The following is a 16,776-nucleotide window of genomic DNA, read 5'->3' on the forward strand; positions in this document are numbered from 1 at the left end:
TGCTCTGGTTGTGCTGCTGAAGTTGTGTTGCAGAAACTATGATGGACTCAACAGCTGCATTTTGGACCCTCTTGTGACATTTTTCAGCTGCCTGGTTGCTGTTTGTCTGCTTTTGTGGAGAGGAATAGGAGAATCTGAATGCTCTTGTATAATTTGGAGGGAATTAAATTATTTTTCTCCGGAAGAGCAAACCTTTTCTAGAGGTTTGAAATGATCAGTTGCATTCAGAATTTTCCAGGATTGCCTTTGTCACACTCTTATTCAGATCATGATGAAGCAGTCTGTATTTTCTCACTTAGTGGAGTCCTGAATTGCTTTTATCTGTGTGGTGAAATTATTGAACATCTCTAAATACTTTCCTCAGTTCACTTGACATGCTTTTATGATTCCTTGTCATATGAAAATAATATAGATCTATCTATCTATAGATCTATCTCTAAATCAGGAGTGACTAGGTGTGTGCCTGCCTTGTTTCACAAAGCACTGGGTTTATTTGTTTTTTAAAGATATTACTTAACAAGCCAATAAGATCTGTCAGTTTAACTAGAAACTAGAAATATAATGCCCCCAAATTTAGGTTCATGCAGTGAATACATCAAGGTTCATGTGAATATCCCTGGAATTTTCCAAAGCAGCAGCAGCTCATATTGATTATATCATCACTGATCTGATTTTGATAATTCCAGTGTGTATTCCAGTACCTCACGTTGCTGACTACCCTTGCAAAGTTTAGTGCCTCTGGCATATGTTGAAAGAGTGCAGTAAAATTAAAAAAAAGCACATATGTTGGTGAGTTTAATCCAGGTACATCCTAAGAGATGTTTAAGATGAAAACCTCTCATTGGTTGGCTTGTTTATTGACCCTAAACATCTTTGGTCACAAACTTTTTTTAAACTGGTAAAGATGTAATTTATTAGTCTCCAATTCAGTATTCTTGTCCTTGTGTCTCCCATCTTTTAAAAAAATGAATGCACTGTTTGACAGCCACATATAATTCTGTATATTTGTAGTTACATAATGGCACTTGACCAGAAACATTTACAAACCTTTAAAATAACTTCCTCAGCCATTTTTGACTTTATGTTACTGAGACAGGTGAATTGGACGAACTGTGTAATTTGTGCTTTAAAAACAATGAGCAGGCCTGTAAGCTTTTTTCCTCAATCAATTTATGAAGGTGAAGAGGCAGGCAGGAAAGAACATGCACCAGCACTGAGAGTGAAGAAGCACCAATATCAACCAATTTAAATTAGTCCCAAATCCAAAATGACATTATTTACTTTAAGGTGATTTCAGGGGACTTCAGACAGTTAATCTAGAGCTGTGATCTATAAAACTGCTGTTCACAGCCTACTTAGCTCCAGATGACTGGAACTCATCAGATGCTTTCTGTTCAGCCTGGAAACCTCCTCAAGCAGCCCCAGTGTCAATTCTGCATATTCAGAACTGCCCATGAAGACATCCCACAACAGCTCCTCACCTGCCTGTAATCCTGCTGGGAGGCAGAAACTGGGATGAATTGTACCTACAGCCTTTAAATTTGCCTGATCTGGTATTTATTCCTAGAAAATATCCTACATGCTCCTCACAGGGAGGGGTTTTACAAACCTCCATTATTGCTCCTTTCTCTCTAAATGCTGCAAGAGAAGAACATTTGAATATGCTGAATCTGTGCCAAACTGGAGGAAGAAACATATGTCTGGCAGGGCCAGAAGCAGAACAAAGGAGTGGGAGGATATTTGGTTAGCCTAAGGTAGCCTTTTGAGATGTCCACTTCTCCAAATATACTTTTTTCCTTGCATATACATATTTCTCTCTAGGGTTTCCTTTCATCTGGGGGGTTCCAAAACCTAAAATTGTGTCATTACATCCCCTGAGTCTTTTAGTAAATCTAGGTTTTAGTTCTCTTCCAAGCAACAAAAAAAAAAAACCAAAAAACCTGTGAATTTAGTGACAGCTCGTCTAAGGAGTCAGATCTGTTTAAAGAAATCTTTGTATTAGAAAAAAAAAAAGTCTTCAAGTTAAATTATTTTGTCTTGTCTGCTCCCTTTGAATCTTGTGGCATGCATTTGAAATGCTAACTCATTAAATTCCTTCTGCTTCTCCAAGATTCTTCATGCACAAGTGCTTTTTGGGAAGTGGAAATTCAGAATTTCTCCAAGGTATTTTGCTTCTGCGTGCTGCCAATTTTACAGTGGTGAATTAGGCAGGAATTGCATCAGCTTCTCCCACCTTGGGCAATTAAGGATGTGCAGATGTGGCTCACGCACACAAATGGAGCAGGAACCTTTCACATCTAGGGCTGAGTGTATCTCTTGCCTTGGGTCAGTCTGTCTGAGGTGACAGAGGGATGCTTTTGCAAGATGGTTGCATTTCTGATGGACCTCCAACAGCCTGCTTTGCCTTTCTGAAGACAAATATGTTCCCTTTTCTTTCTGAAAACCCCCTTGAGAGGTCAGATTAATCAGGCAACCTGGTTGCTGTCATGGCATATCTGACTTGAGTACCAAACCCTGGCAGGTTACACAGCAGAGAGGAATGTGCCTGTTGGAGATCAGCTCAGGAATGTTGGCCAAGTCTCACATGGATGCCAGCAGCTCATGGCATCCAAAGAAAGATGTATTTATCTGTAATGCTCCACTTCCTGGCTTCTCTTGGAGACACAGAATTGGGATCTCATCCTAACTTCTCTCAGATAAAGCTCCCAAGGACAGAATGTTAATGGTAGACAAGAAAGACAGTCTGCAGTACAAATTCTATTGGTATGGATGTCAGTACCAGCTATGGGGCTAAGCCAGGACCCTGATGTGGTGTGCAGCTGTACAAACACATGTACATCAGTATTTTCTTTTCCTTAGGCTTGGCATAACCTTTTCTAGCACCTTTTTTAGCACTTGCACAACCATTGTTTCCAACTCCTCTCTTCTGTCTTGGTTTCTTTTTTTCCTGCCTTTCATCACCTCTGCACCAACTGCAAAATCATAAAAAAAAACATATGGGAAAGACCTTCTTGGTCATGTGATCTATACTTTTTCCAGTTGGCAGGATTATGCCTTACAGCACATTTTCTAATGCCTCATACAGGCTATTTATAAGTGCCCTCAGCATTAGGACTTTCACCCATTTCCTTTGGACACAGTCCTGCTCACACTACAGAGAAGAACCTGCTGATATTCAGCTACCTGCTCTTGATTTCATTTAATTAGGCCTTGGTGGGTACCAGGACTCTTACTTGTTCCAATCACCTGTCTTGCTGACCCCTGAGAGAACATTCATCCCCCAGGTGTTGGAATTGCCCTCTGCAGCAGCTGATCTCCCTGGTTTGGACAAGGCTCCATTGTGTGGCTCCAATTAACCCTGTACCAGCCCAGCCTGGCTCCCTGTTCCCCAGGCACATTGGTGCTTTCCATCTCTGACAGTTTTGGTCCATTTCTTCTCTGCCTCTTTGACCTCACTCATCTTCATCTCCTTTTTCTCTCAGCCCTCCTGGTACTTCACTGTGTCCCTGCCTCTTCTATATGCTTCTGATTTTTTTTTTTCTTGGCTCCCTCTGGGCCAATCTCTTCTCCTGAAGAGCCTTTTCTTCCAGCCTACTTTCTTTTTCCCCCAAAATCTTGTATCCTGTGTAGCCACAATTGTCTATTATTCCCAGTACTTGAGAATCAGTGTTTTCTATTCCCCACAAGAGCCTTCATTCCACCACTTGTGGAAGACTGCATTATTCTTGTGGTGCCCAGCTAACTAATTTTACCAATGTTTCTCTTAGTCCAGCCTGCAGAGCTTCCTTGTTCATTTAGGAGCTTTAATTTGTTTTAATTATTTTTAATCATTATAAGGCCTGCATAGTTATTTTTCTGAATAGTGTGTGATTCCAGAGAGAAATATGCATCTCTATGTCCTCACTCACTGGCCAATGCTGCATTTCTCTATCACTTGCTCTGAGATGCTGCTGGCACAAATGATGAGCTAAGAAAGTGAGCACTCAGCCTACCAACTCTACAATGTCCAGTGCCCCTCTGCAGCTCTACTGTCACATCTTGCCACAGTGCAGTGCTCCCCCCAGCACACTCATTAAATCTAAATGAATGACCAAGTGTGTCCTCAGGGGCTGACACAGGAAAGGGAATTCTTGTTCTGGTTTGGTTGGGTTTCCAGTTGACACCAGGCAGCAGATGTATAGGAGGCATAAGCCTGGGGCCATTAGAGATTCATGAGCTGGATGATTTTATCTTGGCTGACCATGGTATTAGGAGTTAAAATATTGTATCTTTGTCTCTCTAGTGCCTAGACAGTTGCTATTATAAAAACCCCAGGTGTTTTATATTAATAAATACAGTCATTTAAAGAGAAAATATTAACTTGGCCTTTTTGGGAGTGATATTAAAAAAATAATCAGGAAATTGTAAAATTCCTTTACAAGCTTGTTGGAAAATGAAACTATAATAGTTCAAATAATAAAAAGTGTACTTGAACTGTTGAAAAAATCTTCTGTTGAAAAAATACACTAATCAGCTGCTTAATAGCTATCACCACTTGAAAACGAGAAACATGTTTAGCTCTGTCTGCAACAAACTCTATATTATTTAGATGGCAAGCTCATAAATTGCTTTGTCAGAAAGAGGAATGGAACATGAATAACAATGCATGAATTCTCTGACAGATAGAAGTTATATCTAAATAAAAAATGTCCAGGAGTAATATTGCAGGATTGTTTCTTTGCCAGTGTTATTCTGAGCTGATTTGTCTGAAAACAAATATTTAATGTAAAGTTTTAAAGGCAGAAGGGCTTGGGTTTGACCTGCTTTTGATTGTGTTACATTAATAGTGCTGAAATATGGGCACGCTGTTTATTTATACAACATGGGGAGAAAAAAAAGTATCATTTTTTTCTGAATGCTTTAAAAATGTCAGTAAAACATACTTTGGTGCTGCAGGGAAAATGTCTTAACTAACACACTTTATTTTGATGGAAATGTCACTGGTTAGGAATCAAACCTCCCTTCAAAACTTTGGATACTGAATTAAATATACAACTAAAAGACGCTTGAGGACACTGTTTGTTTTGAAATGCCTTGATTTTTATCTTGGGACCTCATTGCAGGGTTTAGGGGAAGGATTTTCCTTACATGCAGGATGTGTGTTTAAAGACAAGAACCTTATGTTCGTACTTTTGAAATATTTTGCCTCTTTACACATGTTTCATAACACAAATTGCTCACTTCTCAAGTCTTGCCATGGGCGGGGAAGGTCTTTAGCTGCAATACAACCCCAGTTCCTGAAGTGGTGCTTGTTTAGTGCCATTTTGCTGCCATGTCTCCATGTTTCCTGTGTTTCTTGGCTTTGGCTCCATGTTTTCCATGCCCTGTCTTTGTGCAGCTTGTGTGCCACTGTCTGGTCACATAACCAGGACATTGTAGAGGACTTTGTGCTCCCAGTCATGCACAGATGAGCAGCACATTACCCAGGGCTTGCAGGTGCAGGGGAGAGGTGCCCTGAGCAGAGCCTCAGGAGCCCTGGGCTCCCTCCCTAGCAGGCAGCCAGGGCTACCATAACACATTTGCAGGGACATCCTGAGCTAACTTGTGCCCTGGCAGGCTGGAGTGCTCTCCAGAGTCTCTAATGCAATCATCTGGGTCCCTATGACTCAGAAAAATCCTCCTGCTTTCAGCAATGGCATTGACAGACTGATCCTGGTGCATCTTGTTGCAGGGGCTTATTTAAGATATTTCTGCCTCCAGCTGCCTGCAAAGCCCTTCCACACAAGGTCACTCTGGCTGGAACAGGGTGACAGAAATGTGTCTTGCAGTTCCCAACTGGTGCAAACATCCTTCACTCACCATGATACCAGAAAGCAGCATTAAATTGTTTCTTCTGTCCCTGGTTTGTCATGGAGGGGAGAGCTGGAATCAGAAGTGCCTTTAAATAGCTGTAATTATGTATTTTTGGGTGAATGAATCACAGCCCAAAGCTACATGATCAGGATCTCTTGGTGGATGAGAACCATTTGGCTGTTTGTTTTTTACTGAGCTTTTCAAGTATTTGACATTGCAATTCTGTGTTCCCCTAATATAATTTTTCCAGGAATTGTGTACGCACATACATGTCCAATATATGTGTGCATGACTAAGCAAACTCAATTATGTGAAATCTTGGTTCTTAACAATTAAGCCCACAATGTATTTAGATCTGAATTGGTCCTTAGAGGTTCTTTTGGTTTTGAACTGGGCTGTGATGCTGAATGTTTTCTTTTTTCTGTACTTTCTTTGAAACTTTTTAATTCAGACATTTAATCTTTGTTGTTCTTTCCTGCCTAGTGGTTTTGTCTTGCCTTTTTGTGGCTTTCTTTGATTATTCCTTTGTGTCCTAGTTTTTCCTTAGAAGTTAAAAATGTATTCTTTTAATTTTATTCTCTTGTTCCTTTTTTTTTTCCAGTGCTATTTGTCACCAATTACAAATATCATATGGCCATGACTATTCCAAATATCATTAATGCAGTTTGAGGTGGAATTTAGCTGAGCTATGTGTCCAGATTTTTGGTAATCTATTTGTGCCTGAAACAGAAGTTACAAGGTGCCCAAGTGGCTTTTGGAAAGTTACCTCTGTTATGATGGATGTCACTATGACTTAGAAGCCAGACCTTTGCTTCAGAGCATTGTGTGCTCATCTTGTTTTTTAATTAAATGTCAGCATCTCAGTTGTGAAGATCAAAATGATTCCTTCTTTGAAGTTCCATCAGGAAGGAGATAGAGCACTTGTTTTTGTTTTCTCTCCTGATGAGATAAGGTTCCCTTTTCATCTAAATGTTAAGACATTTCATGCCTGACTTTGAAGGCTCAAATAAAAAGGAGTGGATGAAACTATTCAGACACAAAGTGATTTTTGATCAGGCAGTTACTGAAATCATGGAGGGGGGAATCGTTGCACTCTAGAATATTGTATACATGATCTACTGAAGTGGGTTTTTTAAGACTGATGAAATGACATATATTAGAGATGGTATTATCTTAACAACTAAAACTTTAAGCAAGAACAGTGTTTAGAAACAGAATTTTAGCCCATAAAATCCACTAGTTAAATTATAATGAAGTTTGTGTGCTCTAAAGCAGCAAGTTTCTCAATGGGAAGGAGCAAACACCGGTTTGTGCTTTGTGTGTTGTGATCCCAATAACTCTGGCAAATTTAGAGGTCAAAGGGGAGGATTTTGCAGAGCAGAAGAGGGGACACCACCTCTGCCACTTTCCTTTTAACCTAAGCATCTGTTGCTATGGAAACCCCTGTGCCTGGTGCTGGAGCAACAGGAACTGTCACCCTCTGTCCGGAGCAGCCGCAGCCGCGCTGGGCTGGCGGGGCAGGAACCCGCTGGCAGCTCCGGTGTCCCCGCCCGGGCCGTGCGCGGTGTTCCCGCCCGGGCCGTGCCCCACTGGCAGCTCCGGTGTCCCCGCCCGGGCCGTGCACGGTGTCCCCGCTGGCGGCTCCGGTGTCCCCGCCCGGGCCGTGCCCCGCTTGGCAGCTCCGGTGTCCCCGCCAGGGCCGTGCGCGGTGTCCCCGCTGGCGGCTCCGGTGTCCCCGCTGGCAGCTCCGGTGTCCCCGCCCGGGCCGGGCCCCAAGCGCTTGGCAGCTCCGGTGTCCCCGCTGGCAGCTCCGGCGTCCCCGCCCGGAGCTCGGAGCGGCGCCCGCGGCTCCCGGGCTGGGCGAGCGGGGCCCGGCGGCCCCGAGCAAAGGCCGTGCCGGGGGCTCCCGGCGTGTCCCGACCCCAACCCCGATCCCAGCCCCGGCCCCAGCCCAGCCCCGCTCCATCCCCGCCGCCGCGATCGCGGTTGTTTATCCCCGGCCGGAGCCGCCGGGAGCAGCTTTGGGCGGATTTCCACTGAGGGGCGCTGAAGCACGTTTTAATGCAGCAAAAATGAATTAATACAAAAATAGTAAGAGACGCGATTTACCGGATTATTTTAAAAAGCGACGACAACGACCACCTCCAAAAAAGCCGCAACCATCGCCTGCTCTCCCTCCTCTCCCCGGCCGTGGGGGGAAGGAGGACGGGCGGAGGGACGGGCCCCGGGCAGTGCCCGCTTGCCGGGCTGAGCCCGCTGGGGCAGGGCAGGGCAGGGGGGAGGCTTCGCCCTCCCTCTCCTCGCCCCTTCCTCGGGGCCGAGCCACTCCGCGCCCAGCGGCCTCCCAGAGCCCCTCCAGCCGCCGGTCCCGCCTCCCAGCCTCGCCTTCCCCCTCCCCACCTCTTTTTTCTCTCTCTCGGCTGGCGATCAGGTGTCTGTTGCCTTTTTTTTTTTTTTTTCCTCTTTTTTCTTTTTTGAGTTGTTTCCCCGGGAAAAAAAAAAAAATAGGCAGGAAAAAATCCCAGCCCCAGAAGGTACCGAAAAGGAGATGATCGTAGAAGAGCCCTCCTTCCCAAGAAGAGCAACGTGCTTTGAATGAGGCTTCCCAGCCTCTTCCACTCCGTCTCACACACTCTGTCACTCTGCCTCTCGCTTGTGCACACTGTTGGTATGCGACCTCGGAGGCGACTGCTCCGCCACCTCTGCCTGGGGAGCCGCTGACAGCCAGCGATTGAGCCAGCCCCCCTTCCTTTTTTTTTTTTTTCCTCCCTGCTTTTGCAAACACACACGCACACCCCCAAAGCACATTTAATGCTGATCCACTCAGGCGCCATTATCGGGGGTACGTCTTCGTGGAGTGTTTTGGTTATTTTTTTTTCTCTTCTATTTTTTTTTCCCTTCCCAACACTGGATGGTGCAGCATTCCCGGGGCCTGTGGTGTTACGGCTCGATTGCGTTTTATTATTTATTTATCTATCTTCTCTCTTCCTCCTCTCATCACTCCCCCGTCTCTGCTCTCTTGAACCCCCCGGCTTCTCTCCGGGCGCCGGTGCAGAGGACCGGGGAGCAGCATCCCTCTCTCTCCCTCCCACTGATGTGGGACTGATCCTCACCCTCGTGTAGCATGCTGTAGCCAAAAAAGAAGAGAGGAGGGGAAGAAAAAAAAGAAGCGGCTCTCTTGCCCTCCCTCTCCCTCGCTTCCCGCGGATTGACTTCATGGCTTCACTGTACCAGCGGTTCAGCGGGAAGATCAACACCTCCCGCTCGTTCCCCGTTCCCCCCGAAGCGAGTCACCTCCTGGGCGCCCAGAGCAGCGAGGAGGACGGCGCTGCCGGCAAGACCCCGCGTCCATTGCAACAGGAAGGCAGCCGGCCCCGCTTCCAGTACCAGTCGCGAAGTGACTGCGAGGAGGAGGATGTAAGCGCCGCTGTGGTTCGCGTGGGGCTGGGTTGGGTTTTGGGTTGGGTTTTGGGTGCCCCCCCCTCCCCGCCCCCTGTCCTGCGGGATGGCTGTGTGCCCCTCTAAGCTGGCAGCGATTTCTTGCGGTTTGTCCGCTCGTCTTTCCAGGCGGGTGTTTGCGCTGCTCCTCTTGCCCTGGAGTGCCGGGGATGGTCCGGGACGGAGCCCGCTGGGAGCCGAGCGGAGCCGGGACCCGCCCGCCCCCGCGCTGGCCCCGCAGCTCTCGCCGGTACCGAGCTCCTTGCGCGGCTCTGCGCTCCCGTGGAGCGGGGCTGCGGGGCGCGGGGTCAGCACCTTAGGAAACGCCAGGTGCCAGCTCCGTCCTGCTGCCTCCAAGCTACGCGACAAGGCTCCCCATCCCCTTTTTTATTTTTTAATTTTTTTTTTTAATTTTTATTCCGTGTTTTACCCTTTAACAGTCTCCCGGGGCAGAAGTCTTCACCTTGTCCCTCCCTCCTCGCCTTCCTGTCAGCCTCCTCCTAACCTGGCAGCAGGAAAACTTTTTAACCCCTGAGCAGCCGTTTCGGGGTCTCTCTGTCCCCCCTCCCCGCTTCCCCCGGGCGGGCCCCCGTGGGGAAGCCGAAAACTTCGGCCGCGCACCTTCCGCTCCTTCAAAGGGTGCATCTGCATATCGCCTTAGTAACGAGTGACTAATCCAGGCCGCTGGCTGCCTGCTGTGTCCGATGGAGTTAAACTAGTCTGGGTCGATTGCCCCTAGTTCCTCCGGGGTGTCGAGGAGGGGGACAGACTCAGAACAAGGGCCAGTGATAGATCAAAACGTGTGGCTCCACATGGCTGGCTGGTGTTAGGTTTGCAGAGGGATTTGAGTGTGTTTTGCCTCTGTGGAAGCACACACAAGGGGAAGCAAATGGCTGCAGCTGGGAATAATGTTTGTGTCTGTTAAAAATACTTCTTGCCCGAGTGGGACGCGTTAGCTTTGCAGCAGGGTTTAGCTTTGGCTCTGGGAGCCTTCCCCAAGCAAGGCACAGCTTCAAGCCACAACAGCAGGGCTGCTTCACTCCGAGGAGAGAGTTGTGTATGCAGGGAAATGCCCTCCGTTTATCTTTTAAATCCCTGTCCATTCTCCCGTCCCTTTGTAAAGACTTTTATGGTCCACAGAGCAAGAGCACTTCTGTCAGTGATGGGGCCAATCGACTTAAACCTCTCCCCGAGGTGACTGAATGCTGACAGCCCCGGGGGACAGCAGTGACAGGGACCTGAGCTGACTCTTCCTGTGACTCGCTCACCGGCAACGATCCTGGCACTGCTGTCCCTTGGCCCTGGCCAGGTGCAGGAGGACACGGGCCCTTCCCCGGCTGCCCGCACCCCCTGGTGACTCTCTCCCGGTGTGGCTGGGGACACGGGGCCCTTCCCGGCCGTGTGCTGGGCTCTAGGTGTCGCTGCGAGCCAGCGGAGTGCCACCTCCAGGGCTGGGCTCAGGCACATTCTCCTCATTGTGTTAATTTCGCTTTCCTGCACTTGCAGACAGCAGATGTCTGGAGCCGCTTCTCTGGTCACCAGAAGCTCTGAGTCCGGAGGCAGAGGAAAGCCTGCAGTTTAGCATGTGCAAGGGATTTCTGCTGATAGGCTCCAGAATAGTAATAATAAGAATATCCTTAAACTTCTATAAGGAAAGTTTTTCTCTCTTTCTTTCTTTCTTTCTTTTATTTTTTTTCCTTTCTTTTCTTCCCCACCTCCGATTCTCCCCCATCCCATCAGAGTTGTGTGGGTGCCCAGTGACTGCTGGGCACTGTTGAGGGACGCTGCTGTCTGTGCCTGCCTGGTGTCTTTTGCAACGAAGTGCAAAAAAATTGTGCCCAGAAGCAGGGATTTGGGGTGACTCTTTAACGCACGTGGACAATTAGTGTGAATTGTTTCTAAAGGGGGCAACCTGTCCGAGAAAGCGGCTCGGTAGTTCACAGGGTTGTCCTTCAGCAGAGACTGGGAAACCCGAGCTGGTGGTCTCTGGCAGAGGGTCCTTCAGGTCGGGAGGATGAAGTCGTGCCAAACCAGTGGAAATCGTCTTTAAATCGCGTGTTTCAGGGAGCGGGGTCCGGCCCGCGGGGCCAGGCGCCGGCAGGAGGGGACGGGAGGCTGGAGGTGTCCGCGGTGCTGAACCGGAGCGGGGCTGGGGCGGCCGTCCGGGGTGCCTGACCCGGGTCAGAAGGAGCTGTCCGCGGTGCCGAACCCCTCTGTCCCGGGTCAGAAGGAGCTGTCTGGGGTGCCAAACCCCTCTGTCCCTGGGTCAGAAGGAACTGTCCGAGGTTCCAAACCCCTCCTGACCGGATCAGGACGAGCTGTCCAAGGTCCTGAACCCCTCCTGTCCCGGGTCAGAAGCAGTTGTCCGAGATGCCGAACCCCTCTTGTCCCGGGTCAAAAGGATCTGTCCGAGGTTGCAAACCCCTCCTGTCCCGGGTCAGGATGAGCAGCCCGGGGTGCCGAACCCCTCTGTCCCGGGTCAGAAGGAGCTGTCTGGGGTACTGAACCCCTCCTGTCCCGGATCAGAAGGAGCTGTCCAGGGTGCCGAACCCCTCCTGCCTCGGATCAGGAGGAGCTGTCTACGGTGCCGAACCCTCCTGTCCCTGGTCAGAAGGAGCTGTCTGGGGTGCCGAGACCCTCCTGTCTTGGATCAGAAGGAACTGTCCGCGATACCAAACCCCTCCTGTCTGTGTCAGAAGGAGTACCTGGTGCCGAACCCCTCCTGTCCCGGGTCAGGAGGAGCTGTCCAGGGTACCGAACCCCTCCTGTCCGGGGTCAGGAGGAGCTGTTTGCTCTCCAAACACTCCCAGGACCATGCTGGGGCGAGCTGACAGGGACCTCCCGCCCTTGTCTGTGGCAACAGCAGCAGAGACAGAGTGGCAGCCGTCAGGCTCGCTCAGGATGAGCAAATGCATCCCTGGGCCTGAGAGCCTTGAGGGAAGGGGGGAAGTAAGGCAGAGAGCTGGCAAAGACCACGGGACAGGTCCAAGGAGAGTGGTCTGATTGTGCAGGGTGCCAGGAGTACGTGCTATTGCTCATCATGGGGAAAGGCTTAAGGAGACAGCACTGGAAACTCTCTCCTAAGATTAGATTTCTGTTTTCTGTCTTGCACAACTGGGACATTCACCTTGTCTTTCATCTTTTCTTTCATCTTTTGACACCAATGTATTAGGAGAATCTAGAACTTAAACATATAGAAACAAAGGGTTTTCTCCCTTCCCACACTTGGAAATATCAAAAGCAACCTGAGAATGAGACTGTTCTGTTCCTAACTTTGTCATGTGATTAATAAAGGGGAGAGAACTGAGTGCATTTTATGGGTTACTGATGATGACTTTTCCTGCTGAAATATGTGTGCTGTATTTTTAAGGACCAGCACAGACCTCAATGCAGAACAAAACAGAGGGAAAGACAGGATGTTGCCTTTGAAGGTCACAGTATTGAAAGTAAGCATTCTGTCCACTGGAAGAACTACTGATGGAAAAATACTGCTTGAAATCTATAAAGAGTTAAAAGGAGGTAGTAACTCTCTAAGAAAATTCAAATCAAAACCAGTAATGATTTTATATGACAACTGCTGACCTACAGGCACCATTGAGACACACTTGAGAACATTATTTTAGTAACAGAAAAATACAGCAAAGTAGAGGTCACAGCATTCTTTTGAATGTTATTTTTTTTACTATGATTTTTAGAATTTTAAAGTTTTTACTCTGATTCAACTCGTGGCAGGTATATGAGAAAATATATATAGTAGACCTAACTACTGAACAAAACCTGGATTAAGTCTTGCAAAATGTTCATGTTAATTGTTCATCTAATTAGGTTCTATATAAATGACCCCTGAAAAACAGTTCCTAGTTTGCTCAGTGGCATCATTGATATTAAAGTTATTGCAACAGCTTTAAACAAAATTCAGAATACATATTTACCTTGTTATAAAATTAGTTTTTTACTGCATTTATTTAGATGAGGAAACGTCTCTGAGAACTCTTCATTCAGTTCAGTGTGGTGGTATAGCAGGTTATACGATTTTGTTAGCATAATTCTCTCTTTTAGATTGATGAGGTTACCTTTTAAATGGTAATTTTGATTGGTTTACCTTTTAGACTGATGAGAGAAATGCTTTGCATATTGTACAGTGGAAGGGATTTTCTCCTACATGTTGACTTGAGAACTGTTTTCCCATAAAATAGAGCTTCTTCATCTTTTCCAGGCTTCTTTCTTGGCATCACAGTGATTAATGAGTTTAATTTTTGCAGGCAACTGCCAGGAGGTGCTGAGTAAGATGTATCATGCTGATTGTGTGTAATACCGCTCCTTTTAATTACTGGGATGATAACAATGCATTAATCAGGTGCATAAAAAATTCAACACTTTCCTGTAATGTGGAATATTGATCCATTTTATAAGTCACTCACAGAAGTACTTTTTAAAGTGAATTGTTAAGTTATCTGTTAAAAATATTGAATCCTCCAGTGAAATATCATAACATTTTTTTATATGAAAAGCCACGTGCTGCATTCTTACAGGTTCATTACTCAGCCAAAACTCTTATTTGCTTTAATAGGAGACCTAAGCATATAAAAAAAGCCAGTCCCAAAGTACAAAACCTTTCATTCCTCTGATATTCTTTCAATAACTGAATTCTGAATTTTTCTTTCTTTTCTACATTTGCCTAAAACTACATTTGGCCATATATTATACTTTATTAGTTCTGTAATTGATTATTCAGACTTATTTACCTTTTGAGAAGGTTTTCATTCAGATATAAATACAGATCATTTTGAGATGCCTCAGTAAAACTGTGTTTTGTGCTTAGATAAATTAAGGACTTAGTAAATTAAATATCCTTTGTTAACAGAGTGAGTGTGAGAAAGTGAGAATCAAAGCCATCAGTATAAAAAAGAAAAAAGTAATTTGGTACAGCAGACTTGCTGTTGCATGTAATTGAAAGTGTTACTTTTCAGTTCATTATTGGTCTAACAGGAGGAGATATTGCCTCCTAGAAATGTGTGTCAGGGACAGAATCCTCAGAAATGTTGAGGCCTGAGCTTCAGGCAACAGGCATTTCAAAAGTGGGCTGTTTTTCTCCTAAAGAGATGAATGGATTGATTATATAGAGGAGTTTGTGGGACTGCAGAAACCCTGAATTTGTTGTAAGCTATAACAACTTGAATTGTACCAGTAGTCTATCTATAGATCTGTACTGCTGTGTGTATGGACAAAACCAACTGTTTAACTCCGTAAGAATCTCCTATTCTCAAGTTGGTAAGATTTTCCTAGAATCTTCTTGGTGGGTTCTTGGAGCTGAACTCAGTTATCCTCCAGCCATTAAGATGCAGAGAGTGGGAATGGATATTTCCATGGAAATATTTAGGCCCTGCTGATATTCTGTAAGCTCACCTTTTGAAAGGAGCAAAATTTGCAGCTTACTTCCTTCAAAAGGAATAGCTACCAACCTTATAAAATCATGGGTTATATTTGCACAGAATCTCATCATATATTTTGTGATTACTGAATACTGGACACTGATCTGCAAGTGATACAGTTTTTACACTTTGCTTTATGGCTATATCTATAATTAAACAAACTTATGATATTTGCTGCCAGTTTAAAACCAGCCTCTGTTTCTGCAGCCTTCCCTAGCCTTGGTGATGATGCACACACTAGAAAATCTAACAGAGCAAATGTATTTTTAAGTATTCAGAAATAACTGTGTGAAGAGGCTGAATCATCTCTCTAATAGTAGTGAACTGTGCCATAGGTTGGGGTGCTTCATGTGGAGTACTCGGCTCATGTTATTTCTCTTTCTGAGCTGGGAGCTCCAGTGCAGAAAGCAGAGACTGAGCCCAGGGCTGGAGCAGCTCAAGTTGGTTTCCAAGGGGTTTTAAAGACATAGGAGGGGGGGGGGGGGAAATATAAATCTGTGAGTATGTGCTGTTCTCTGGCCATTTGTGTGTATTTTTGTTTTAGGAAAGGCCAGACTGAAGGCAGTCCTTAGGGTGGTATCCCAGCTTGGAAAATTCTCTTTGAGAGTCAGCAGATTTTGTCCTGTGAAATAAAAACCTATACGTTATTTTGGGCTAATATATTTATCCTTGTGCTGGTGCAGCAAACCCTCCCATTACAGTTCATGAACTGCAGGTTGATTTTGGGGGGATTTCTGCCTGGAGAGCAGGATGATTCCCAGCACGGGGCCGTGAGCTGTGGACATTTTCATCCCGTGACCAAGGGGTGGCAGCGTGTGGTGATCACATCGTTCCTATGGAGCACTTGGCTTTTCCTGGATTTTGCAGGGAAACATCAACCACCCCCTTGTTTACACACTCACACCTACACGTGGGGGTTCTTCAGCTCCTTCCTGCCTTCTCTAGGTCTGCTGGAACTGGTGGCAGTTTTGTAACTCTCTTTTTCACCTTCTGGTGGAAATATTTTCATAAGAAAGGGTTCAGCAATAGTTTAAGTACATGGAGGAAGAAATAAACCTTCCTTCTAAGGGAATGTTTTTCTCTTTTCTCCCAAAGGAAAGCAAAAAAAAAGCCAATTTTTTTTTTCCAAAAGCCTCTTTCACTCACTGATTTTTATTTATTGCTTGTGATACAGTGTGTCTTTTCAAAAGTACACTCAGAAAATTTAGGTTTGTCATTTCAAAGTGTTTCAAAAGATTTGTGGTCAAAGCAAAAACAGATACTGAAATATATTTCCTCGTTAGATGCACAAATACTCATTTTTGGATTCGTTTTTTCTACTGATATATGCACTTTTGAAAATATTGTATGTATCCATTAAGTTGTGGGTGTTTGGTACTGGTAAGATTCAGTGTGGGTGAGTTAACTGAGTTAAAGCATATTTTGAGTGTGTGCATTCATCTATAGAAATAGATCACTGCATTCATCTATAGGAATAGATCACTGTGCCATAATCTTTACTGCCAGTATAGAACTATAAAAGAGAGTGGGAATGAGCAGTGGGCTCATGGATGTTTTGCAGCACAGAGCTGTGCAGGAGGGAACAGAGGGAGACTGTGGTGGGACAATCCAGGAAAGTGTTCTGAAGGGGGAATGGGCAGTGGTTTCTCTGTGCTGGAAAGAGAAGTCCTTCACAACAAGTCCTTCCACCTGCAGAGTGTTTGGGAACATAAATTTTCCACATGCAACCAGAGATTTAATTGCATCTTTTTTTGTAAGCACTTTAATTTAGAGATATTTCATCATTTATTTTGTCAAAATAGCACTTGAAAGTCTTCCCAAAGATTACAGCAAAGATTAATACAGCTTTTAAGCCTCAGAGAACTTGCAATATGGAGGCAGGGAGTGAGACAGAGAGGGGTCTGGTCCTCATTCACTCTGAAAACATTTAAGTTTACACAGAGGTACTGAAGTGTATGAAATAATTAGAAAAAGATCAATTTTGTGACTCTCTGCTGAGGAAAACTGAATATGTTTTTAAATTGTTTATCACTTAGGAGGTGTAAATTATTTTACTTTAAACAAGCTACTTGTT

General features: G+C 45.5%; 1 protein-coding gene and 1 long non-coding RNA gene across 4 annotated transcripts in view; one reads left to right on the plus strand and one right to left on the minus strand.

The window, feature by feature from the left end:
• Positions 1 to 16,776, plus strand: part of DPP6 (dipeptidyl peptidase like 6) — a 570,302-nt gene that overhangs the window by 138,040 nt on the left and 415,486 nt on the right. Inside the window, exon 1 of one of the 3 annotated variants that reach the window (XM_054634797.2) lies at positions 8,956 to 9,249. The exons of the other annotated variants lie outside the window; for them this stretch is intronic. Within the exon in view, the coding sequence (XP_054490772.1) occupies positions 9,049 to 9,249 (201 nt within the window). The 5' untranslated portion in view covers positions 8,956 to 9,048. Of the gene's footprint in view, positions 1 to 8,955; positions 9,250 to 16,776 lie in introns of those variants that run through there. 3 annotated transcript variants of the gene reach the window in all.
• On the minus strand, positions 7,875 to 9,203 carry LOC143695701 (uncharacterized). Its single transcript, XR_013185209.1, has 2 exons — positions 9,064 to 9,203; positions 7,875 to 8,959 (listed from the first exon to the last, which is right to left on the minus strand). It is a non-coding gene; the product is annotated as an uncharacterized LOC143695701 (long non-coding RNA).

This window comes from Agelaius phoeniceus, chromosome 1 (assembly GCF_051311805.1).
Source record: "Agelaius phoeniceus isolate bAgePho1 chromosome 1, bAgePho1.hap1, whole genome shotgun sequence".
In the NCBI taxonomy this organism is placed as follows: Eukaryota; Metazoa; Chordata; class Aves; order Passeriformes; family Icteridae; genus Agelaius; species Agelaius phoeniceus.